The sequence below is a fragment of the Ptychodera flava genome, chromosome 7, assembly GCF_041260155.1.
Source record: "Ptychodera flava strain L36383 chromosome 7, AS_Pfla_20210202, whole genome shotgun sequence".
NCBI lineage: Eukaryota > Metazoa > Hemichordata > Enteropneusta > Ptychoderidae > Ptychodera > Ptychodera flava.
This window is the reverse complement of record NC_091934.1, coordinates 4,302,846-4,329,482: the sequence shown is the minus strand read 5'-3', so window position 1 is coordinate 4,329,482 and position 26,637 is coordinate 4,302,846. Positions and strand designations below refer to the sequence as shown.

The window sequence follows — 26,637 nt, the reverse complement described above, 5'->3', positions numbered from 1 at the left end:
TTAAAGCAAAATTGTCTTTATTAAACATCTATAGTTATTTGATATGTATACAATGAATGATTGCTGTAGATCCTATGGATAATAAGGCACAATAAATTAGTATAAATAAAGCTGCCCTAATTTTAACAGCAATGAAATGTCTCTGACATTTCAGTAAATTGCTGCATCATAACACAACCAATTCAACTGAAAATCAGAGAAGTTTTCTTGTTACAACAGTGGTTTCTTACAAGTACTAAATAGCACCATAAAACTTCAATTGTAGCCCCTCTGTATTCAAACCTGTAACTCCTCTAGTGAAATAGACTGATCTGGTACCATGCATTAGAGCCAGTTGAGATAAGATCATTATACTCCCAGTGCAAGGGTTGGTTTTAGCTTTCATAAATATCACTTTGTACATCGTACTATATTGTATTTCTGATGCTTAATCCTTGAATAATGAGTGGGTATAAGATTAATACAGTTTAGAGTTTCCAATAAATGATTTTCTACTAAATGGAAGCAGATTATCACCCACATAGCAACATTTCACTCTGATTAATTTTCAAGTCCAGAAACCACACATTGTCAAAATATAAGTATCTTTGAACTTTATGGTTAGAAAGGTTGATGAGTTTAACAGATTATGACTGTGCCTACGTCCCTGTAACCACATTTGAAATCTAGATTTGAAATATACGTACAGCAACTGATTTACAATTATAACCAAGATTACAGGAAAAAGTGTTAAAGATTCTATTCTGTTTGCATATTGTTCAGAGATAGATCCTCAGCACACTCTTTTCATTGAATGATATAAAAACACAACTGGTAAAGAATCAAACACAAGTGTACATAGAAAAACCATGACAACACCACTGGCTAATCATATTAATTGGAGTTTAGAAATTGATGGCATTTACAATGTCCACAGAAATTACTGTAGGAGGCACAGATATTGGAATTGTGAGATCTTGTGAAAACACACATACATGTACCATCAATCAAGATTTGAAAATTTGATTTGTAACTGGCAAAGAGTTTGACACTGTATGATGCTGAGGGAATACAATAAAACTTCAGGATTTTCATCTCATTTATGAGAAGATAAACATATTTCTTCACTTTTCAGGCAGTTCACCGATTTCATTTATGGGACTGTAGCTCAAGTGATGAAACACATAGAGACGTTTTAAAACTATCTACAATACATTTGAGTTCATGACCAACTATTGGAAAGTTTTCCCTGTTTCCATGGTGACTGTACTGATACATCATATTGCTTGGATAACTGAAGTGATATTATTGCTTGCCATAATGAAACATGTTAGTTATTACTATGTGAGAAAAGAATTGTACTTTTTAAAATTTGACCCTGTTGAGTTTGACATATTACATGTCTAAATAGAAAGCATCTTGAATATATGTGAACATGTAAGTATTTAATATAATAAGTATATCATCCTTCATGCACCATGTCATCTTAAGATTCCGTTGGTTTTTGAACCAGCAGTCCACTCAGTGACCCATGTCCTATCAAAAGTTTTCATTATGTACCCTTCACAACTATTGAAAATGTTCTGTTTTATCTCAAACAGAAAGGCTCCTCAATTCATTGAAAAATATCATTCTGACCACCTGATTATCAATATAATGAAAATTTTCATACGATATAAAGGGACCATTAATTCATGAAATGTTTGATTAGATGAGATTGGTTCATCAACTTACATGATTTTTAACCTGTACAAGGGTTTGAAATATGACTTGACAGGTACAGTTGCATATAGAATTTATCAGCTGATTACTCAAGTCTGTTCAATATCTGTCATTTGAAATAGAATCCCAAATACATTGAAAACATTGTCTTCAATCAAATATTACAATGAAATACTACAGTGGAAGTCTGACTTCACAGAGTGACATGCATTACTATGTCCTTGCCCAAAGTATTGACAGTGAACAACACTGAATAACAATGAATGGGCTTATTAGCATGTACTGATGTCTGTACTGATGGATGTCTGGTTACAAAAAGTAAATGCAGTAGTAAGAATAGTGTTATTTCAAACCAAAATATAATAACAATGTTACAAAGGAATTTACACTTCGTGATTTCACAGAGTTGTGAAGAAACTGCTCCATTGGCATATGTCACTACTCTTATCACCCTGGTACATGTACTTCACGACTTGCTGTCTTGTAGAGTTGGTAAATGTGGTGAGGTGTTTCTAAATTTGGCTACTTGTTGGAAATACTGGAACAGTAATGGTAGTGGAATACAGCATGTCAAATTTTCTCCATGTTATTCTTATGTAGGAGATAAACGCCATTTTAAATCTGAGTGTCTTCATTTGACAGTAATCTACCTTTATTTGCATAATATAAAATGTCTGTTATGTTCTCTGAGGAACATGAGAATGTCTAGAAAGTGAAAACAATCAGCCTTCGTGATTCCAGTCTGAGATTACTGAATGAATGGACCTGTTCACCCCTAACTCCCTGTAAACAGGTCCACACTCATAATTGATAACAATAGATAAGGACCAAACCATAGTGGTAAATGGGTTAACTTCAACACTACATGGTTTGTATTTCATCCATCATGGATCTGAAATCTGACAAGTAAAGATAATCTGGATCATCATCTACATCATCATCACTTCCTTCCAAGGACTCTTTGTCTTCTGGTTCTACCGTACAATAGATTGGATTGGTTCTGGCCAGATTGAGTCGGCATGGCAACAACTCTTTGTTGAGTGAATAGTAATGGATCAGAGTTGTCAGGTCTGGGAAGTCTTTGTCAGAACCCTGAAAATTACACATGAGTTTGATGGAATATTACACATCAATGCAAAATGACGACAGTGAATCTCTTTAACTTTTCAAAATACGGCTGTACATTATGTTGTGAAAAATTACAAAATATCTACAAGATAAGTTGACAGAATGGCAGCCTTGACTCTGTGATTAGTCATTTTCTGCCATGTACCAATAAAGGTTTCTTGTTCAACTTCCCAGAGCATATTAAAATACAGAGTATTCAGCTTGTCAACAAAGTCTTTGTAAATATACAACATAGTGTTTTTGTTAACAAAAAACTTAACACTACATCAAGATCTATAAACTTAAAACTCAAGTATCTTCTCTGTAAGATACTAATAACAGAAAAAAAGATTTAGGACTGATTATGAAATTAAAATGTAGATTAGAAAATTGTAAAATCCTACCCACCTTGAGAGAGTATGTACTGCCAAGTGTGAACTCTATCAGATAATTTGCAATACCACTAGCATGTATTTCTTTAGGCACTCTGAGTGACAGTGCATAGCAACCAGGGTGACTCTTGCTGTCCCTAACAACAAACGCACCAACTTCATCCTGTTGCAGTATTTCCATGGCAATTTCTCTGCACAGGATAAAATGATGTAGAGTTAGGAGTAAAATTCAAAAATAATTTTAGGTTTATTTTAGTCTAAGAGTGAATGAACTATGAAGTAGATGTGGTAGATCATAACAAGTATAGCTACATGTAAAGAATCACTTGGGTTTAGGTAGCACACTGAGATAAACTGTCGTTGAATTTAGCATGAGCTTTCGAAGACCACAGTCTCCTTCATCAGATGCAGAGGTGGAATCTGCATCTGATGAAGGAGATCAAGACTGTTGTCTTCAAAAGTTTATGCTAAATTCAACCAGGCGTACAGTTGATCTCAGTGTGCTACATAAACCCCAGTGATTACCAACTTTAGATCAACATGGCTAGCTGTCACATATCTAAATGTAGAGAGAGAGACAGTTAATGACGGTGACTTGGTTGATAGAAATGATATATGCATGAAAAGATGATAGTGATTGTAACAGTGACTATGGCAGTGACGATACATGATCTCTAGAGAAATGCACATGATTATTGTTTATGATGACGATATTATCAAAAACAACAGACACGTTAATATCATTGATAATGCTGCTGATGATATGATGATGATGATGACAACAAAGATGGTAAAAATGACAACAACGGTGATGATGATAATGATAAAGATGACAGTTGTAGTGATAGTAATGGAGATGGATACTGTGATGGTGACTATGACAGTGATGAGATGATGATGATGAGATGATGATGATGAGATGATGACAATGCTTCAAATGCTGGTGCCAGTGGTTGTAATCATTATTGATGATGTAAACACCGTTTGAGGTGATCAAAGCAAAGATAATATCACATACATCTGCTACTGTGAGATGCACAATTTAACACTCCACTATTAGCATGGTAAAACATTGTTTTGAGTCCATTGTGCAGGGTCCACACCCTCAAAAGTTAAAATACTAAACATGACTTTTCCAGCAATTTTCAAGGACTCTTTTGGGTCAAACATACCATTTCTACAATAGATCATTTTATATACCATTTTATTTATCATTTATACATACCATGACTGATAATCTTGTCATTTTTGAAAACTGTGGTTGGATTATCAATTTTTCCAGGACATTCCAGGACTCAATTCTTTTACAAGGACTTTTCTATAACCTTCCCAAAGGCTTTAAAATACAAGGATTTTGAAGGAGTGTACAGACCCTGGGTCATGGCATAAGAGGACTCATCTCACAAACAACATAAATACATACCTTGGTATACCGGCCTGAAACCATGGAGCGTTTCTCAGCAGATTTTCTTCATGTAGTTCTCGCCTGTCTTGAAAACTGCCTCCTACTGCACCATCAACTTCTGAAAAACCTTGTGACCTGAAAGTTGTATCAATGAAAGTTCAAACAACATGAAGTTTCAAATAAATGATGTCATATCTATAACAGAAATGAATACTTTATGAAATGAATAATTTACAGTTAGTGGAAGATAATGACAGTACTCTATCAGTTCAGCAACTCTGAACACTGGGAGATATCATGAGTACTCAACAAATCTACCAGCTGATTTCAAAGATTGGGCAGACACTGACAAAACATCTACTCTGCAAAGAAACAATTAAATGTATGCAGTAACATTATTTACTTGGAGTGAATGCAGTCTATTCCCTGGCATATACTATGGTAGACCATGGACACTGCATTGCATGATGGACTTGGAGTAAATGCAATCTATTCCCTGGCATATACTATGGTAGACCATGGACACTGCATTGCATGATGGACTTGGAGTAAATGCAGTCTATTCCCTGGCATATACTATGGTAGACCATGGACACTGCATTGCATGATGGACTTGGAGTAAATGCAGTCTATTCCCTGGCATATACTATGGTAGACCTTGAACATTGCATTGCATGATGGACTTGGAGTAAATGCAATCTATTCCCTGGCATATACTATGGTAGACCATGGACACTGCATTGCATGATGGACTTGGAGTAAATGCAGTCTATGCCCTGGCATATACTATGGTAGACCATGGACACTGCATTGCATGATGGACTTGGAGTAAATGCAGTCTATTCCCTGGCATATACTATGGTAGACCATGGACACTGCATTGCATGATGGACTTGGAGGGAACTAATCTGTATAGAATCACACTGATTTAGAATCATACCTTGGCGGTAATGGGGGTGCATCACCTGGCCTTGTGATTGTTCTTCTTATTTCATCAATATCAACTTCTACTTTGTGGGCCCGTTGAGGTGGTTTTGACCTTTGAACTCTGTCCTCTGACCTTGGTGCCGAGTCCTGGAGAAATGTATCAGCAGGAAGAGTTTCTGTTTTGTTTATATTGTTTTCAGTATTACCATTGCTTGTTTTTTGATAATTAAAAACTGGAGGTGGACTTTCATCTTGTAACAGAATCTGATTCTTTTTGCCACTTGACCTTCGCCTTGCCAATGCCTTGTGACCTCTCAATGCCGGGGGTGGCTGTTCATCTTGAAGTAAAATTTTCATTCCTTGTGGCGTTGCTTCAGGGGATACAACAATGGGGCTGGCAGGTAGGCCATAGTCCTCTGGACCCCACTCAGAGTAAATTTCAATGTCGCAGTAAGGAGCTGGCGGCAGTGGTTTGCTGCGTTTTGTTTGCTGTGTGACCTTACGACCAGAAACAGAGAGAGAGAGAGAGGACGTGAAAGTTGATGACATCACACCATGAGTGTTAGTTCTTACAAAGACAAATGAAATGTATGCTAGAGCTCCTGATACTTTGTCCAACCTTTGCAGGATTAATGATGGAAAGGCATTCTGATGCATACAGGGAAAGATTTAGAAAGCTAGACACATGACCATACTGACCAATACTGGTATCTTCACCTAAGGCAGCCAGGCAAAACATACAAAATTCATGATTCATACACTTAGAGTCACTTAAATTTCAAGGACCTTCACAGCTATTTTCAAGGACCTTTTTACTAAATCATTGTACAAATTTTTTTATGGTATCATGACTAATTGATTCATAATTTTTGAAAATCACTGGTGGCTTACAGATTTTCAGGGACCTTCAAGGACTCCATTTCATTTTCAAGGACTTTCAAGGTTCCTATAAACTCTGTAAAATGTAACAGGATGATATATGTTCACTGATATTTCACCTTTTTCTAAATTTGCATATGCTCTCATGTCATATCTTCTTGAAAACTAAATTTCTCATATGCCTGTGACACTGACCTACAATATCTGACCTTGACATCATTACCTTACAGAAAAAGGTCAGTCATTCGTATATCAATGCAAAAATTCCCAAGCAAAAATTATCAGGTCAATCATGATTTGCATATTAATGCAATAAATCTTCGTCACTAATATACCAGAAGAGGAAAATTGTATTTTAAATTTTAAAACATTCTTTTACTCTGTCATTTACACATCAATAAGCAAATGTTATTTCAGTGATACCACTTCATGGCATTGCTATTTCAGTAATACCAGCCCACATCAAAGCATTCAAGAATTTTTACAAAAGCTGTCATTTTATTCACCAAGCACTATAGCTTTTTCAACACCATACTGGCATTCTTCTGAGTGCAGCATCTTGTGATTTTTTAACAAGCTCCTAAGCCTGCATGTACCATGAACCATAAAATCTAGTAATTACATTTGCTTTCCCACAAACAGGTCAGTTTACTGGTAAAATGTACAGTTACTTTGTTGACAGTTGTATTAGGAATTAGCCAGTGCTCTGAGCTCTTGGGCCCTGAGTTTTAGCACAGACTGACTGATTTGCCAGGTAACTCCTCTGCCATTGTAAAAAGTTTTGAACAGAAGATTCTCACTTAGGATTCAACCTTAATAACTCTAAGGGACCACACAAATTGAAAGGTCTCTGAGACTTCAAAGGTGTTTCAGGTCATATGTCACTCCCCTATGATAGAAACTATGATAGAACACAGAGTATGTATGCTAATGGCTATCACTGAACACTTTCTCTGTAATTTTACTTTTCTGTCAGAAGTTATTGACAACTGATGATGTTTTACAAAACCACCTTCCCTCTGAGTTGTAGGTTATTCCAAACAGAAGCAAGACACTAGAAAAGTAGATGTAGTGAAAGAATACCACGGTTCAGAGATACGGTACTCATGCTACATCTAGTACATTGACTGAGGATGATAGGAAAGTTGTGTTTCAGGTCACATGTCATGGCATTTCATAAAATCACTGTGATTGGTTGTGATTTCTTCACATTGGCTTGTGTTGGCCAATAATGTGGCATCTTCTAAATATCACACAATGTATGCATATGGCATATCATGTTTAATACCACATTATTGGTAATACTATGGTTAGTCAAGTTTCTCAATCACACTTTTCTGGTAGTAATTTAGCAGACGTACAGACACAAAGTGACAATTTTTTAAATTTTTATTTTCGCAGAACAGATGTCACCTACCCATTCTTGTCTTTCTTCTCCTGGTGGGATAGGGGGCGCTGATGGCTCTACAGCTGATGGGCCCTGATTGGGTGATTTAATAGCATCTGTTTGTTGTTTCAACTTTCCTCCACTAGGTGAACCATTTTTTTCAGGACTAAGGACAACATCTTCTAGGTAGGGAGTCCTGTGTTTTGCCTTGCCAGCGATATGTTTTGCCTGAATAAGGATGACATTTTAGTCCATTAAACAATTCTACAAAATTTAGACAAATGTTATTAATCACAACTTACAGTAAGTTTTTCAACATTTTATACCAAAAGTGTAAATGCAATAGAATATTGACGTACATGTAATGCATACATGTACTATAATTTAACATATTTATGCTTGTGATTTCAACAATCACTATTTGCTTTCATACTTCTTGAAAACACACAGAATTTATTTTTTCATGTTTTCATACATGTATAATGAAAAATGTTAATATTCTTGAATTGAAATAATGACCATCCTTTTACAACTTCATACCAGTGAACATACATACATACACGGATGAATTTAATTATTCACAGACTGTGTGATTGGAATTTAAAATCACATACCCAAACTCTTCCCTGTCCAACTTGAAGTTCACGATCAGTTTCCTTGGCCATGACATGTCTTTCCTTAGCCAAGTCTTTCTGTCTCTGTATTTCAGCCTCTCTACTGATTTCTCCCAGCAGATCAAAGTCTGCAAAGTGATCTTTGTTGGAGTCAGCTACCATGGCAGAAAATCTCTTTTTGCTTCGTAAGCTTGCATAGGCCACCTTGAACGCTTTGCCAAGAATAGCATTGATTTCTTCAGCCTGTAATGAAATAAAAGGTTACAATATTACTTCAATACCTAACAAAAGAAAAGTAAACTTCTATCATGGTAGCAAGACATATTTCAGCATACTCTGAACTCAGCAATTTCAATTGTGAATATTTGAAAATCATCTTTTTGTCAGCCTATGAAATGAGTTACACTACTTTTGATATTGTATGAACAATATTTGTCAAATTAACTTGTACACTTTATCATGAAATTTTTCATTGACTTGCAAAACTTCATATACATATATATTTTAGCTCTATAATCAGTTGGCAGTTGCGTTTGAAGGATGTGTTCAACTTATGGAGCATTTTCTCATGGCTGTGCGTTTTCGCAAACCTTACATTTCTGACAATTATGTGCTCTGAAAACATTGCTGAATGTGCAAAAACTACACATAGTACATGTAAATGTCACCATCCTTTAAAAGTGTTGGTTTCAATACATGTACATCTCTGTCAAGCTGATAATCCGAATTCTAGTACTAGTTTTTCTATTCATGTTGTCCAATCACTGAGAACAAGATCTGAATCTGGATTGCTGGCTTCTGATCAACAGAATTTGGCTCTATGTACCGGTACACTGAAATTGATAAATACATCCTGCATATTTCAATATACCGATAAAATTCTGAAATGTTTTGGATAATACAACTTTATCAAAATTGAACATATGTATGTCAAGCAAAACCTTTAGAATTCTGTGTTTAATATTATTGCTTTCATTTAGAGTCATGCAAAAACTGTAAAGATAGATCACTCTCATTTTGAAACGAGACAGCAGCCACAAATTGCTCCTTTTGAACAAAAACTAAGAGAATGCACCAAAGTAGAATAGCAATGCCAGTGTTTACATTATCTGAAATCATTAAGAAAAACTGATATTTCATATTGAACGGAAGATATGACAGATGTCATAATTTTATTGTTTTACAAACTTTGGAATTACCACACACTTCTTGTGTTGACACCTTTACACTGCATTTAAACTCATTTTAAAAATGAAAAGAAACAATATTTCAGCAAATGATCAGTGTGTTGAAAAGGAAGTAGATATAAGTATTGAATTTGTATGCAAAGGGCAAGTTATATCATAAATAATAGGTAGACATAGACATTAAATTATGCACAAAGTGACACATATTTATCATAATGCTTATCTTTCAGACAAACACAGAAACAGTTTGGAATCCATTGCAGTTTTGCTGGACAACAATGTGAGTATATCATTCAAATTGAAGTAGTGTGAAGATGTGCTCATCTAGGACAGAGAGTCAAAGAGAAATATTAGCCAGAAAGATCCTGTACTGAAATATGATACTTGTCTTGTGTAAATAGTAGTGGAATTTAGACTAGAGTGAACTTTCAACCCTCAAGTTGGCAGCTTGTATCTCCAGCAGGTGCATTCATTCACAGGAGTTTGGCCTAAAAAGAGTCTGATTTATTACGGAAAGTGTCATCCAGTTCTTTTCACCAGATAAATGACTAACTCTAACAGCTGTCTCTAAGATTAAACTCACATCTGTAAATGTTGTGTGTTCTTTCTACACTTAAATGATCATTAATACCAGGTAAGATGACATTTAAAGACAGCAATTTAGCCGCTCAATACATTGATCTCCCATCATTCTTGCTAAATATGGATTGTTATGTCGGTAATGTCCATGCACATCTCTTTAAGAACATCTCACCAGTAATCAGAAATGGAAGGAAGGTTATTTTCAAGGTGATAAATGTCCAGTTCATTTGTTTCTTCATGTCATCTGTAACAATGTTGTTTGGCAGATCAGGAATTTATGAATATACCTGGGTAGTGTGCATGGATTGCCTGACCTACAACCTGCTTGACATTGAATGTATAGGGCACAATTTTAAGCCAATGAAATCAGACAATGGTAATTGGCAAATTCTTTGAAACAAAGAGAACACTTTCCGTCTTTATTGTCACAAATGAATCAGATGAAATATGACATTGATACTCTCAAACTCGGTGTTGACAATATGTCAAAACTTTATTTGACCACCTCTGATGATATTCGACAAATCAAAGATCGAATATTGGATGTTCCTCAGAACTCCAAGGTAGGAGCACGTCTGCAAATATCCGACATCGACCATATGCACGTTGAAGCGAAATCGCCCATTGTTGATTCAGTCAAAATGCTGCACGACTGTTATTGGGTTATGAGAAACGGAGCAGCGCGAGTCTAATGTTTGTATCTAACAGAATAAGCAACTTTGATGCTCTTCTGAGAAATCAGATTAACAGCCTGAGACAAAGACTTTTGAAAAGTAGCAATGCAATTGTACATAATGTATGTAAATCATTGTATTTCAACTCAGAGATGGTAAAACACTGGAATAAGTTACTCTTTGTTTGAAATGTCTGTTTAAAAAGAAACCCATTGGATTATGTGTGTAGTATAATCAATTTTTCTATCTTTTCAAGCATAATTTAATTTTGTAACTGAATTTTCATACTATTGCCTTATTTGACTTTTATATGGACGCTCAAGTCCGAAATAAAGATATAATAAATAATAATAATAATAAAGCCTGTGCATCACAGAATGTCCTTATTGCTATAACGGTATACTTATATGAAAAATAAAAGAGCATTCATTACACATCATTTTGTGACAGATTCTGCAGGTTGACATATTCATAATGCTATTATCTTTTCTGTAAAATGTCACATGATTTGTAGAGTGTATTTTTATGAACAATTTACTCTCATTTGTACAATATATTATTATACCATCTCACTTTACAGTTAAGATTTCATCCCAGGCTACTGCTGCTCAATTGCTTCTTTCAGTACTGATATAAGCTTTGCTATCACACATGACAAAACCCTTCCACTATGAGACTTATGAATTGTTGTAATGGTCTGATGTGATTGATATCATGAATATACTTCAAAGAATAAAAATGAGAGATGGAATAGTGGATCTCATCAAACCTATGACATCACAAATCAAAGTTCACTGTAAATGCAGCCAGAAATTCCAGAAAACACTGAACACAATGTGACAATACTCACTTCGCTTTCCTTTCTGGTTAAGAAGACATGGCAATACTGGACACCGATTGGACCGTTGGGATTCCTAGCTAGGAAGGCAAACTGACGGTAGAATGGATCACATGTTGAGTAGGAAATACGCTTAAGTGCATGTGCCATATACACATCCTAAGGATGAAAAAAGAAAATAACAAAATATCAAAGTTCTGTATATGGATTATCATTGTAATTTATCAGCAATGTTTTTACTGGACTGCACACATACCAGTAGTTATCAGCAATGTTTTTACTGGACTGCACACATACCAGTAGTTATCAGGTCTGAAGCAATCTCCATACCTATACTTTGCTAGTTTATAGGTATGTCCTAAATATGGCCGTTTTCCCTTCACCTTTTTCCCATTTGTACACAATAAAATACTTCTTGGATGTGACAGAAATCAGCAGTATGCCTGTTATAATATGAGAATGTTTTTGTGCCATTCTAAGGTCTACAATTCCTGTGAACAGCTAGTGGTGTTGAAAAAAGGCTGAATGCATTTGAAGTGATTATGATTTTTATTCCCAAATCAAATTCCCTATTTTCAGTAAAAATAATAAACAGAGAAAGGAGACAGGGCACATTATATAAATAACTACATATAAGATGTACATGTACTAAGTGTTGTCAAGAACATTTTCTTCCTTTTTCTTGAGAGTGTGCAAACAAAGATACTGAGACCTGACAGAATTTACATGTGATACAATGTTTACAGTGGTGGTTGTGAGCAGCTACTATAAGATCACATGACAACCTGTTCGTAATCTGATCTACATCCATGTCAAGCATTTACACATCAGCTATGTCTTTGAAGTCTGAACAGAAAACAAGACTTAATTCAGTACATTTAACTGATCTGTCTATTTCTCTTAAGAATATTCAACCATGGGTGTAAAAGCAGGTTCTATTACAACAGCTGCTGATAGACTGTGTATCCTGACAGAGAAACTAACCAACTTTTACCAACATGTAACTATGAGGAATCATGGTAGATGCTACATCAGAATATGTAGGCCCTACAGTGTACATATCAAGCACAAAGGAAGCCACATCTAGTCCTGACGGTTTTATTACATCTGGTGTGACATCACAATATCTAATGAAATGATGATTGGTGTATCCTCAGATTGAACCTATTATGCATCATAAATGCATATATATTCAGAGGAAGGCCAATGTTTTTTTCAATACACATGTGCAGAGGTTCATATTCATCATCAAAGCATCAAACATACATACTGTATTTGGATATTGAGACAAGTGACATAAGATTGTTATAGAAATTATGCAGCTGATGTCCTTGTAACATGACTGTACTGAAACCAAGTTTGTTTGGTTTTGCAATTGGAATCTCCATAGAGAAATGAATTTCAAAACTGTGTTGTTATAGCATGCATTTTGACTAGCTGGTACTGATGTAAACATTTGAAATGTGAGTTTTTCTTGAAATATGATTTCTCTATGGTGCCATACTGGTATGTGTACAGTGTAGACGACAACATTTGGTACTGTTTACATATAGAATATGAACAAAGAGAATGATGAAGATATTAGACACATTCTGTATGATAACTGAACTGGGAATGAGTCTTTGTCAGGCATTCAAGATGGTACTTATTTGGACAACACTGGTTCACAAAAATATTTTGGAAATCTGTAAAAGGTACATTTATATGATGGAAAGGTATATTTATATGATGGAAAGATTTCTCATTTTTACCTGGTTTATGCTGGATTTTCTACATGCACACTTGTTTTGATATCTATTTCAAGAACATTCTGACATACAAGGCAGCAATATTTGATTTCTTTGTCAAATATGATAATCTATCAATTTTTGAACGGAACCATACTCTAAACTTACATTTTCTTCTTCTGGGTTGCAAACTTTGATCCCTGTCAAGTTTATGTCTAGCAATACTGGCTTGGTAATTCTTGGCTCCTAAAATTCAACAGAATAGGAAAACAACCATTACACATCAAATTCAAAACGATTAATACCGGTAGTTGCTGCATAAAAGTAAAAGATTTCACTTCATTTATGGTCATTGGCATCCATCCCCACGATTATTATATAATATAGCCCAAACATGGGACTATGTGCCCGAGGGCATGTGACCATTTGCCCGACGTAAGGAGGGCAAATGGTCTCCTGCCCCAAGGGTACATAGTCCCATGTTGGGCCTATAATGTTTTTATTACATGCCTCTCTTACACAGTTTCACTCAAAATATTTAAATTTATTGGCAAATGATAATCCAATGCTTTATTTCCATCTTAGACAAAAATCCGTTAACAATGGAACGATTTTCATAATCGAAATATGGTGCAATGATATATTTATACTACTATTATGCGGTTTATCAATTTTTTTCTGCAAAATTTTCCAAAACCGGATTTCCTGTGCAAAACATGAAATTTCGACATTTTTACATAAAAAAGTAGTAAAGTTAAAATAGTTCCGGTTCACTTTCAGTCCAATGATGACTATGTGGCCCACGACGTCATCGACGAGTTACCATTGAATCCTATGGAGCGCGCGACGTTCGATATACGAGGCATGTAATAAAAAAATACGATAACTGCTTTGTTTCACAGAGATGGTACATTGTCCGAAATTTGACATAAAGGCAGAATTGATAACACAAACAACTGAAGCAATGGCAATGCTGAACATAGGGTACAGTAAATATCTAAGACTTCTCTTTAGAAATTAGAAATTGAGAAAAAAATTTAGGGGTCACTGTGCAAAGTATGGTACTAGAGACACAAATCACCTAAGATTTACCGATATTTGAAATTCAAAATGGCCACTATACCCTGCGGGAACTCTATTGGCAAATATTAAATTTTCAAAACAAGATGGTTCAAATTTCATTTACTCTACAGGCTTAGAAATAAGTCTTACCAATAGTAGACAAAAAATGTATTGCAAAAATTTGTCTCTCTAAAAAACCTGTCCCTGAGACACATTCTAGCATAAAATGTAGAGCATTGGTGTTTATCTTTGGAAGTTATCAAGCAGGATATCGGTACACGCCTAGACTTTATTCTGCTGATATGTACTTAATTCATTATTACATCACTGATGATAACCTAGAATCCTAATTTTTCAGCAACTATTGACACTTGTAGCACATACAGTTGTTGTTGTTGTGATTGGACAGAATTTCAGGACACAGATGATGTTGCTAGGACACCAATGGCAATGTTTCCATGGGTTACTGGTATGTTGTAGAAATGTCCTACGATAATGACAGTGTGACATACTGAATGTGAAAACACAACAAGTATACTACATTATACGGGTGTGTCTGCAGTCAGGCACTTTTGTTTCTATACATCTACGGTATTTCAATGATAATCTAAAGATCTGATGTTAGCAAAAATACCGCAATTATACGGAGTCGCTCAAATTTGATCAGAATTGGTAAATACCAGTATGGGTACCAAAGATCAACAATAAATGTTGTTTCTATCTGTTCAGTGCAGGAAAATTCTATGTTGATGTTATGACAATGATTTCTGCACAGTACAACCAGAAAAACAACAAGAAATATTTAAACCAGAAAAAACATAGACGCCACTTAGACCATCATATAAGCTCTTTTGGTATTTATATATAAACCAAATATGAGCTAACAAGAATGACAAAAGTAATTAAGGTCTGAAACTTTAGGTACTGGAGGTCAACTTTAGCAACATGCATAGCAGAAAGGCAGCTAGCCCCCCTTAGTTTGACCACAGACGGTCTTCCTCCCCTCTACTGATGGTCTTCCTCCCCTCTACTGCATATGGTTTGAGCAGGTCTGTTAATATGTAACTTCAATGACAATGACAGGAAATGACTCAAGTCAGTGGAGTAAGCCTGTTTCAAGCCTGTTTCAGAATTTCGCTTTTTCTTACCTCATTTGCACATTTTTGACACTGATGTGTTCATTTGAACAATTCACATCTCAACCCCTACATCTACCTGTACACCAAATACTGAGACGGTAGCTTTGGCAGTATGGGAGCCTTTGTGTGTGACGGACATACAGCCGCACATACCCACAAATATACAGACATAGACGCCACTTAGACTCATCATATAAGCTCTTTTTGGTATTTATATATAAAACCAATATGAGCTAAAAATCATTTAAAACAGGACAATGTCTGCAGTACACGTATCTGCTGAAGTATATGATTACATACGGACATAATAATACCTTTTATAGAAATTTTTGGAAAATGTTAACATGGACGTCTATGTTCACAATACTTTTTGTGTTGTCTTGAGGTAGATAAAGTTGTACTGGTATATTTGAATACTGTATCTACCGTACACTTCATCTTTCATTATGGAAAATCACTTTGAATTTATGCAATATACTGCAGATTTTCAACTCTTTCATTCATTTAGTTATTTGCATTTAAACTATTGATTCTTAACACAAGAAATTAAGAGGAGAATTTTCAATTTTTCATCAGCATTCTCAAATGTTGTGTTTCACATGACTCTGACCACAAGAAATGTACATTGAATCTTTCGGCAAGAGTGAAAGCTAGTGGATATTGGCAGCATCAATTACTGCTAAACTATGGAGTCACTAGGGGGATGATTAGGACTGCATTGAATACAAAGCTAAAACCCTTTCCAATTGGCATTCAAATGTCTTTCAACTAATTTTCACTTGAATGAATCTCCCTAGAAGTCCAGACATTGCAGCCAGACTTAAACAAGTCTATGTGCAGAAGAATACTACATCAAATCAACTATACCGACTATAAGCACACATTCATGAACATATTGTACATTTATGAGTACATTCACAAGCTCAATACGTACATGTATTTTGTCAGCTTCCTTATGTTATGAAGATTTACCATTCTTCGTGCTTCCATATAAACTGGCAGTTTGAAGTCCCAGTTCATGTATCAATATAACCATTTTACAGCTGATTTTTGTGAAATGCTGCTACACTGTGAACACTTTGAACTTTTTGTCACAGTGAACTCCATGGAACCATGTCAAACATCCATGACAGGCTTATTAAAGGTACCCTAGCTTGTATGCGCCTCGAAAGTGAAAGACTTAAACTTTTGCTCTAACTTTCCTTAAGGAATCTTTCAACCATTCTCTTTCAAAATCAAGAATAAAAATCAGGGGTCACCATGCAAATTTTGGTACAAGAGAAACAAATAACCCAAGATTTACCTATATTTAATATTCAAAATGGCTGCCATCCATGTGTTAACTCTATGGAGAAAAATAAAATTTTTGAATTTCGAAAAACTCAGCCACTGAAAAGTTTTCTTATACCTAGAGCTTTAAAATGAACCCCCACAAGTGATATATCAGAACAGAATTGAAAGTTTGAGAGTCCGAATATCTGTCCCCAGGGCGCGATCTACCTTAATTCAAATTTGCTACTATCTTATCTGATATGAAATTTGACTGACAAGTATCTAACAACTCCCCTGGTAGAACATCAAAAACAATGCAAGCATAAAATCCATAATTGGTTGAAAGAATGCATTTACTATTATCAATATCAAGCACTGTATAATGGGGAGAGAAGTCCATATGTTCTCTTCTTTGTCAGTAAAATCCAATAAACATGCTGTTATTCCAAACTCACAAAAACAATGTAACAGTTCTAACACCAATTAAAGAGATTAGCAAACATTATTGTCAGACACTGAATGTACCAGGTAGTTTCAAAGGGAAACCACTTACAAGGCTGGCATCCCTACTCTGCATTTGAATAATCCAATAGTCTAAGATAGTGAATTATCACTCTATTCGTGTACTTTGTTCTTTCAGGGAATAATATTAAGGAAATCTTTGTTCCACTAGGAAAACTGTGATGATAATTTTGGTCCTATAGAATGAAGCTATGAATGGATATGTACATGTGGTAAAACTGTAATATAGCAAAAGTCGATTTCTCAGTAAATTTATCTCACAAATCAATTTATAAACTGCAATGTAATCAAGTAAAGAACTTACAGCTCGAAGTATGTTTTAGGAAAGAAAAAATAAAAATAATCAAATTAGAGGTAAATGTATTAGCACTGATGATCTTGAGAAATGAATGATACAAATGGCAAAAACCTGGCTGGCAATGTTCAGTGTACAATGAGTATGCACCTCTATATCAATGACTATTACAGTGGTTCAATTTGTTATGGGATGTCACAGCTGACAAGGATTTGAAATCACATCCATTCTGATTCTAAAACATCACTTTTAAAACACACAACAGGGATGCACAATGTTGACTGTGTAAATATCCTTTGCAGACTAAATGTTTAAGTCTGATTATCATGCAACTGTCACGTTCTGCAAAATGTGATATATGACATGGATGTCTTTCATATGGCTCTGTAGTAACAGTAGTAAGTGTGTAATGCCTATGAACTTATCAAATGTAAAGGAGGAATGCTGTCTGGAGAGATGAGAATTGTCAGTGATTCCATTCATAACTCAGTGCAGTCTATACAGGTACATGTACATGTACATGCAATGTTTCAAGTGATGTGCAGATTGTCTATCCCATCATTACATTTACACATTATCATTGCCATCATTGGCACAGGACTCTCTATAAGTCTTCCTCCTTTTCACTTTGTGGTTCTAAAACAACTGAAAAAGTTACTACAACTGCGTAGAAATAAATGTGTAAGTGACAGCTGGTTGATGATTTCTTGATCAGCAATGTAACATAAATATAAAATTGCCTGAAGTGGACGATAGAGGGCGTCTTCCTCTGTTCTCTTGATATCCTTGAAAATGTTATCATGTAGGTATTATGTGTCAATGCAAGAAAGACTTAATTTGTCAGCAAGAAATATTTTTTGGTTGAAATGTGGCCAAGATAAATACCTGTACAATATCTGATATACATGTACTAAATTGGTACATTTCCTGTCCTTGATACAGTTCACAAACTTCTAAACACCATCTCTATTGGTTTGTGTTCTATGCCCACAGACATAATATTGACATAAAATATTTAAATATAGCCAAGTATCACAATTTGTTTATTTAGACAAGGTTTAATTTGTGCAAGGGCTGCTTCTGTGGTGGGATAAACAGTGCCATAAAGAAATAATCTTGGTAGAAAATTATCAGCAATTATTCGATATCCGAGCACTGCCATGGCATAGGGCACTGCTTCCGTTTTCATTTCCATGCTAGTTTCAGTGATTGTAGTACCCATGTGAATGGTTGGTGACTGTTAAAAGAGGCTTCAATAGGGAGCTGTTCAGCCTTGAAATTTCAGAAATTCTTTCATTGAATAGAAATTCAATTCTTCTGCAGTTCACTGTAGTAATGAAAATGTTCACAACTACAGCTGTGAGCTGTCTTTGCATATTATGGCCTTACCTTGAATAACACTGTATGTACATAGCATTCAGTCTATGGGAGGGTCTATGGTACATGTCGTATTATGCTGACATGGTGTGGATGTAAACATTACAGTATAGGTAAACTAAACACTATTCTGAATCAACTCAAGCAGAGAATCTGGAACGTGGGACTACCCTTTCAGAGCCAAAAATCAATTTTGTCATCTTTAAACACATAATCCAGACAGTTTTTTAAAGATGCAGAGAGTTTCTTTTCAGATTTTCCAAAAATTTTGATAAAAAACTGTAGCTCTGAAAAACTGTCACTTGGATCCAAAATCAAACTAATTACAGACAAATTCACAAAATTGGTAAGGGAGAATTAAAATTTAGGTGGGAAAAATTACAGCTCTCAAAGGGTTAAAGGGAAATTTCTATTTTCGATGTTACTCTTAAATTGTTTTCATTATGAAAACCGGAAAGAATTACAATTAATACATAGAAGGCTGGAGGTTGACTCTCTAGAGTTGTCTGTACACGTACAAGATTTGTTTTCAATGGAGGAAAGTTTGAAATAATTTAGAAAAAACAGGACCACAGTATTCCTTTATAGTACTGATACATGTATCTGAACTGTATCAGTGTCATTAAAATAGAGTATGTGATTTCAGCAATGTTTTACTTACCCTGAGGTTTTGTAACTGCAGTCTGATAAACTCTGCTCTGGTTGATGGTGTTGAATGAGCTACAGAAAATGATCCAATGTACTGTAAATGAATGCAGAAATAAAACTGTGAGCTGAGCCCATCCAGGAATTTTCTAATATCTGGACTGAACTTTGCACTCATAGCTTTAAGACTTGGTCTCATCAGTGACTGGATACACAGGCTTGATCGTCTCTACTGAATGCCAGAGACGCATTTATACCAGTTTGCTCTAGGTTAATCATACAGCTTATGTACTCAGTATCTTTCTCAATATGAATGTTTCAATTGAAAAGACACACAGATTAGAAAATTAACCGTTGCTAGGCAGAGTGGTCTTGTATCCTAGCAACAGCTTAGACAGTAGCTTAGTTTGTAAAGTTATCAGTTTTAGTCCAAAGCAGATACCATGGCACAACTGTAAGAGATATCTGTAATGCCAATGACATACTAGTATTATTACTTTAGTGATTTCATGAACAAGCTGACAGTGTGGGTTACCTTTTTGGATTATTTTCTGCCTGTATTATTCTTGTTTTATGAAGTGTGAATTCGTCGGATTTTGCTTCAAAAATGTTGCAAAAATCCCAACAACACAGTTAGGAATGACAACTGAATCAAGTTGCAGTCAAGCAAATAATACATGTACACATACAGAGAATTCCTTGCACCACTTCTATCAAATGCTACAAAATGTACTTTTGCAATTGCAAAACCTTGCATTGTCCAGCTTGAAGCCATTCTGTCTTCTGTTAGGCCTTGGTGTTGTTCATTGTAAAATTGGTCAGTTTTAATCTTACTGGTGCATACGTATATTTTGGTACATTGTTAAATATCACATGTACCTTGAAGAATGCATTTGAACTTCTCTGTAGTTGTTGAGATAAAGCAACAACTTTGATAAAATATTAACAAATGTATTCTGGTTTGCATCTTATAATAAATGTATTTCAAAACAACATTTTTGCAGTCAGAACCATTGTCAGGGCCTTGTGATGAAGGGAGTTCTTGTACCGCAGCTTTCATAAACTTTCAGAATTGAAACTGAATTTTTTTTTTATTGAAGTACAATTTACAATCCTGAACATTTACAGTAAGGAGCACAATGTGTACGAATCAGAAATAAGCCAATAAAATTAATTTTACCTCCAGTAAATTTTTTTTTTTTTGGGGGGGGAGCTTACCGGTATGTAGCTTCTGTAGACATACGGTAAATCAGTATTGTAAAAATCATAGACTGCAATTTGACCAACACAGACTAAACATTGAACCTTTTGCATTGTATTAGTTAAGCTACTGGACAGCATGCAGAGATCAGAGATCAAGGCAATAGAGTATGACATAAATATTCCTATACGGATCTACTGGTAGGCAAGACATGGTAAAATGACCAACCTCTGAAACGTTGGCTTACCAAGTACTGAAACTTAAAGTAAAGTATTTGTTGCTATTGTTGAGCACATGATTCATGCTATATTGTTTATTATTCTGATAACAACAATTTTGCAGTAGATATCGTAATATGCTTTACTTTCACTTCTTTTTAAACTCTGATAGCAGCAATAAAACATTAACTGCATATTAGATGACACTCTAATAAATCTTACGTTTTTTTAATCATACACAGTGCCCTCTATGGCCAGATTTTTTACAAATATTTGATTGTGAATTTTCATTCTGATAAAATGTATATTACATGTACAGTCAAACCTGTCATAGTGGTCACCCTTACAGAGCGGTCACCTCTCTATAGTGGTCACTTTGTGGCAGTCCTGTGGCATTTTACATGTTAAAGGCCCTCTACAGAACAGCCACCTCTCTTATGTGGTCAGTGGTCACATGGAATTGCTCCATTTTGGTACAAAACCTGTATATAATGGTCAGTATATCTGACTCTCAATGACCTCTATCAAAAAATGCTCAGACTGGAATGCACAAAATAAGTCTACTTTTACTGATTTTACATTCTGCATTACAAGCTTTCAGAAACTAGATAGCTGTTCCATGTTTCTTAACAGATTTATGTTATGGAATTTTATAATTGCTTTTATCTTTCCCTAAATTAACCATTTAGCGCACCACCTGCACAGAAAGTAATGCCACACCCACCCTCTATAGAAAAGGCCACCTCCATATAGTGGTCACTTTTTCTTGGTCCCTTGGGTAACCACTATACACAGGTTTGACTGTATAAACGATGAAGGGGAGACTGTCTATGCTACAGAACTGATGTTGTTTGTCCACAACAGAACAGGTCAAACTAAAATTTAATTGTTTTCTTGCTAAGGGTTTCATTTCACAACTGCAAGGGCTCATGCTAAGTTTTGTTGAAAGTGTGAAAGTACATGTATGACCAATATTCAGTGAAACTACCATTAAAACCATACATAAGGAACATTTTTCAGTCTGTCATGAGTAATTTTACAGTTAGAATGTACCAGTACTTTGATCACTGACTACATGTTGACAGAAATTACAGGGATGGTGCTTATGATCATGCTATGGCATTGCACAAAACAATGCACACTTGATTTACTCAGTGTTTTCCCCCGGCTGTTTACTGAACGTTTTCCCCCGGCTGTGTCAGCTACATGTACCGGTCTGCTTGACTCACACTCTGTAATAATATACTACAGTGTAGTTACAAATACTGTTATCTCCAGGCCAACATTTTTGAAATTCACAAAATGCAAAATAAATCACTGTCAGCTATCTAGGACAGCCAGAGATTACTATAATCCAGGGGCGTATTAATTACGACAGACAGCAAGTGACAACTGGTTTTATTACAAAAGCACATCAGGCCTTTTCTATTGATGCTGAATAACTTATTTCTGCTCTGGACAGCTCATGTTCCATGGCAATTTTATAAAGTAATTCACATTGCAAGTACTAGTTGCAGTAATTTATCATTGGTAGGAAAGGCATCAAACATATTCTAATTGGTTTTGCACAGTTGTCGTTATAAATGCTGCCCTCATAATATTTAGATGGATACACGTACTCTTGTTGTAAAATTACTGATGAAGATCAGAAATATTTCAAATCTCTGATTTCAAACTAACCCCTTCATAAGTTTCATTTGACTGGATGCTGTACAGTATGCCAGTCATTCGATGTCAATCACGATATGCATATATACAACTGTATTTTAATCTGATTATTAATCGAACTTGTAATATTCTTGGAGATGTCAGATTTTGTAATATTTTCAATGTGTGATTAAACCTACATGTACCATGATATACAGGGATATGGGAGTAAAAAGGTCAAATACGTATACAAATATATATATATATATATATATATATATATATATATATATATATATATATATATATATATATATATATGAAAGTTATAAATCTTAACAACAGAAACTGTTTGGCATATTTGGTTTTCAACAATCTCCATTTCACCTAATATGGGATACAAAGTGCCATACACCTGATACAGGGTGCAAATTGGCACAGAATGCTAAATTGCAAGGTCGGACAGTGATGCATGTTGTATCCCAAATATAGTAAACATATTGCAACACAAAGTCCACTGATATGAAAGAGGCACATATGGAGCACAAGTAAAACAAACAATACATTGACATATCATGCTTTTGTTTTGCATGACAATGTACATTAAATTGGCAATCAATTATTGTTATCTAACAATGACCAGTGTATGTTTCAATTTTTATAAATTGCATATTACATTCATTGAATATTTTGGATTATTGCCAAACATTCAACATTATTGTGTTGTATTGGATTATTGCCTATTAGCAATCAAATCAAATACATTTTCAGTGGTGAAGTGATCTTTAATGTTTTTAATGTCAAGCAAACTTAACCTTAAAGTATGTGATTCTGTACAGCACCATAACTACATAATGCCTTCTAAGCCACTCGTTAATGTATGCACTGGTTAAGTAACTTTGGGTAAATGATTACTGTTTGCGAATCGCACAACAACAACTAAACAGTATTTGTTTTTGAGTTGCAATGCTGTGTAACACAGGATGACAGTAAAATCGCAATCACAAGTTACTAACTATTATTTGCCATTTGATTATTTCTTTTCTTTTTTCAAAATAATGTCCTCTTGAGCATACAAAACTGGAACTTTTAACTTTTATCACTATTTTTCCGTTTGTGTGTAAAATAAACTCATCATGGAATTCACTATTGTTCATTAAAGGCATAATTAAGTTTGAATTAGGATGTCTCTGAAAGATGCTATCCAACACTAAAAATATTCTCCTTTTTAGTTTACAATCTAGGTTCCAAACATTTAGCATGACTGTGTTGCACTGATAAACTTTCACTTCCTCTGATAACAGTCTGTATACAAAGTTTTGATTGTTTAGCCATTACACCAACATACATTGCTATAAATCTGTTTGCCTGTGATGGAATGGTTGAACCTCTGTATGTTGCAATGAAGGTGAAAGGTAAACACTGTATGCAGGCAGAACACACAGATGGGTTATTATCATTAATTAAATATGGTATTTTGATGGCCATTATAGAACATTTTTTCAATCATTGGAAGTAATTGTGGTGTATTATTGTGCACTGTATCTATGGATGTAGGTGTTTTACAGGAATCACATAGTCAACTAGAAGGAGTATTATCAGTAAAATTCCAGTTAATGTACTAGATTACTGTCCTCTTCCCTTCTTATCCGAACAATTTCCCTACGACTGTGAAGAATACAAAGCTTTCTGTGGGCAATCTTCATTATATGCAAAATTTTGTCAGTAGAGAAATTAATTGTGTAAAACAAGAATTATGAAACCATGTATTGTAATACAATAATAGCTATTGTACTTGCATCATCACAATAAAAAGTTTGAACATATCAGACATGTACCTCAACAGAAACACAATTACTGCTTTATGAACCAGACAGTATGAAGTTTATCAATTAACAGATCTACGAAAATGGGCAATTATTTTCTGTGTTCATTTTGAAGATGATTAAAAGTTGAAATAATCAAATTGTCAACAGGAAATCATCTGGACTTTAACAAGGCACAAAAGGTTTTATCGAGCTTTCTCCGTCATTCTAATTTGTGTCACAACGAAGCATGAATTTTTTGCTTTGCATTATTCATGCATGCAATACAATGGAAAAAATACCTTCACAGTTAATTACTCCAAGGTTACAAAGAAAAATCTCACACAATGTTGTGAATCCACATTGTTTTGCTCTCAGTGTGGATCATGTTTATGACAACAGAATGAATTGTTTCAAATTTCCACCCTACAGACTTCGTTCAATGAATTCTTATTGAAGTACTGCACAGGCCATTTTTTCAAGGTGTTAAGGTTCACTATGAGCAAGTGACCTTCTGTAATGTCCCTGAGTTTTGACATTGTCTCAGAATGTGAGTGCAACTAGGTTTCCCTGAAGGAACAAATAATGAACATTCTAAAAGATCAATTGTCTTTTTAAACAAATACAGGAAATAGTGACGAACAATAACTTAAATTTTGTGACTCTATTTCAATCATCTTTCTACCATTTATTTACTGTACCTATAAACCAAAAACTTTCTCACTGTACTTAAAAATATAATAATTATTTTGTATGACAATGAATTTCCACAAACAAGTTGAGCAAAAAACAGTAACAATAGACTTCTCTGACTGTTTCTCTGTCCAACACTTATCTAGGCTGTTGACAGGATATTCTATCCGAACATTTATTATTATCAGGAAATTATAGACGTCAACACAGGATACTTGGAAATTTATCGTCATCTGTCTGAAGCATGACCGTTGTATCTATTGTTTCATTAATTAACGCCGTACGTTCCACATTGTCATGGTAATTAGTAATCCTAAATGCTGGACGCAGGTGCTACAATAAAGAACTAACTATGAATGTACACAAAGAAATAAATACACAGGAACACGGTCTGTCACCTTTACCGACAGTTATGTATACTTCAAGAAATCAAAGAACACTGAGCAATCGGCGGGTTTTTGATGAGTTTGTTCATGATACCCTCATCATTGATATTCCACAGTACTTTCTTTGTTTACATTTCAATTTTAAATTTTAAACTAAGTTTGCGGACGACATCATACGTTGCTGATTTTCATCTTCTTTGTTCAATTAGCGAAAATCAGTTTCAACTTTCAGTAATTTAACATAAAAACAACAGATAAACTTCAGGTTCTTGTACGTTGTGGCCAAAATTGAAAAAATTTACGATGAAATAAACACTGACGAAGATCTACATGATACGAACAATTAAGTTCACTTTCCAGAAATTCTCGTAATATTGTCTGGGATCCAGTGTAACAAAACTTACCATGCAGAATCGCTTAGCACTTTCACTGATCAACGGACTTTCTACTTGGTCAACAACCTTTCTATCTTGCTCGGGACTCGATTCGGTTTGGGGAACTACGCGGATTCTGTCAACATTGTGATTGCGTCTTTCTGCGATGGCTTTCGGTTTTCCTCCGTTTGACGGTTTCGGCTTCGCACGGTTCATCTTTCAACACTTTAAGTTCTGTCCCATAATCACAACACCTGTATGAGTAACTAAATCACGAGTTCCTGGTAGCTGCAAACACCCACCGGAATTACACCTGTCGGTGCCATGTAGTAGGTAATGTCATGTCATTCCCTATGGTACGAAGTACATCACGTGGTCTAATGTTATACTTCCGGTTTTCATGACCTGAGATATTTACCTCGTTCGTTCGAAAGACAACACGAAAGTTGTTTTCACAGACACTAATTCCTTCTCTGTGATACATATGTTATAAATATGTATTAGCTACATATATTACGAACATTTTTGTGATAAATATATTGCAATAAGTGATATTTTTCGCACTTGACATGATAACATGT

At 35.0% G+C, this 26,637-nt stretch overlaps 1 protein-coding gene across 2 annotated transcripts; it reads right to left on the bottom strand.

Annotated features, from left to right (window-relative positions):
• Positions 1 to 26,443, bottom strand: LOC139136604 (SH2 domain-containing protein 5-like). Of its 2 annotated transcripts, none has more exons than XM_070704363.1 (10): positions 26,087 to 26,443; positions 19,749 to 19,829; positions 13,589 to 13,666; positions 11,706 to 11,852; positions 8,413 to 8,655; positions 7,829 to 8,026; positions 5,546 to 6,030; positions 4,624 to 4,740; positions 3,217 to 3,391; positions 1 to 2,793 (listed from the first exon to the last, which is right to left on the bottom strand). In XM_070704363.1, exons 1-10 carry the CDS (start codon positions 26,270 to 26,272, stop codon positions 2,563 to 2,565), a joined length of 1,941 nt encoding a protein of 646 aa, XP_070560464.1. In that variant the 5' UTR covers positions 26,273 to 26,443; the 3' UTR covers positions 1 to 2,562. The 2 variants fall into 2 exon arrangements, with proteins under 2 accessions (XP_070560464.1, XP_070560465.1); XM_070704364.1 differs by having other exon boundaries at positions 5,546 to 5,679; positions 26,087 to 26,427.
• Between the last annotated feature and the right edge of the window lie 194 nt (positions 26,444 to 26,637).

What these genes read in the sequence shown, in the direction of transcription:
- LOC139136604 (XM_070704363.1), bottom strand. Translation starts at nt 26,272, where the DNA reads ATGAACCGTGCGAAGCCGAAACCGTCAAACGGAGGAAAACCGAAAGCC. An exon ending in TTGGACAGGGAAGAGTTTGG is followed by an intron (nt 8,027 to 8,412) that starts GTATGTGATTTT and finishes ATCCTTATTCAG; the next exon opens with GCAAAACATATCGCTGGCAA. An exon ending in GCACCCCCATTACCGCCAAG is followed by an intron (nt 4,741 to 5,545) that starts GTATGATTCTAA and finishes TACAACTTTCAG; the next exon opens with GTCACAAGGTTTTTCAGAAG.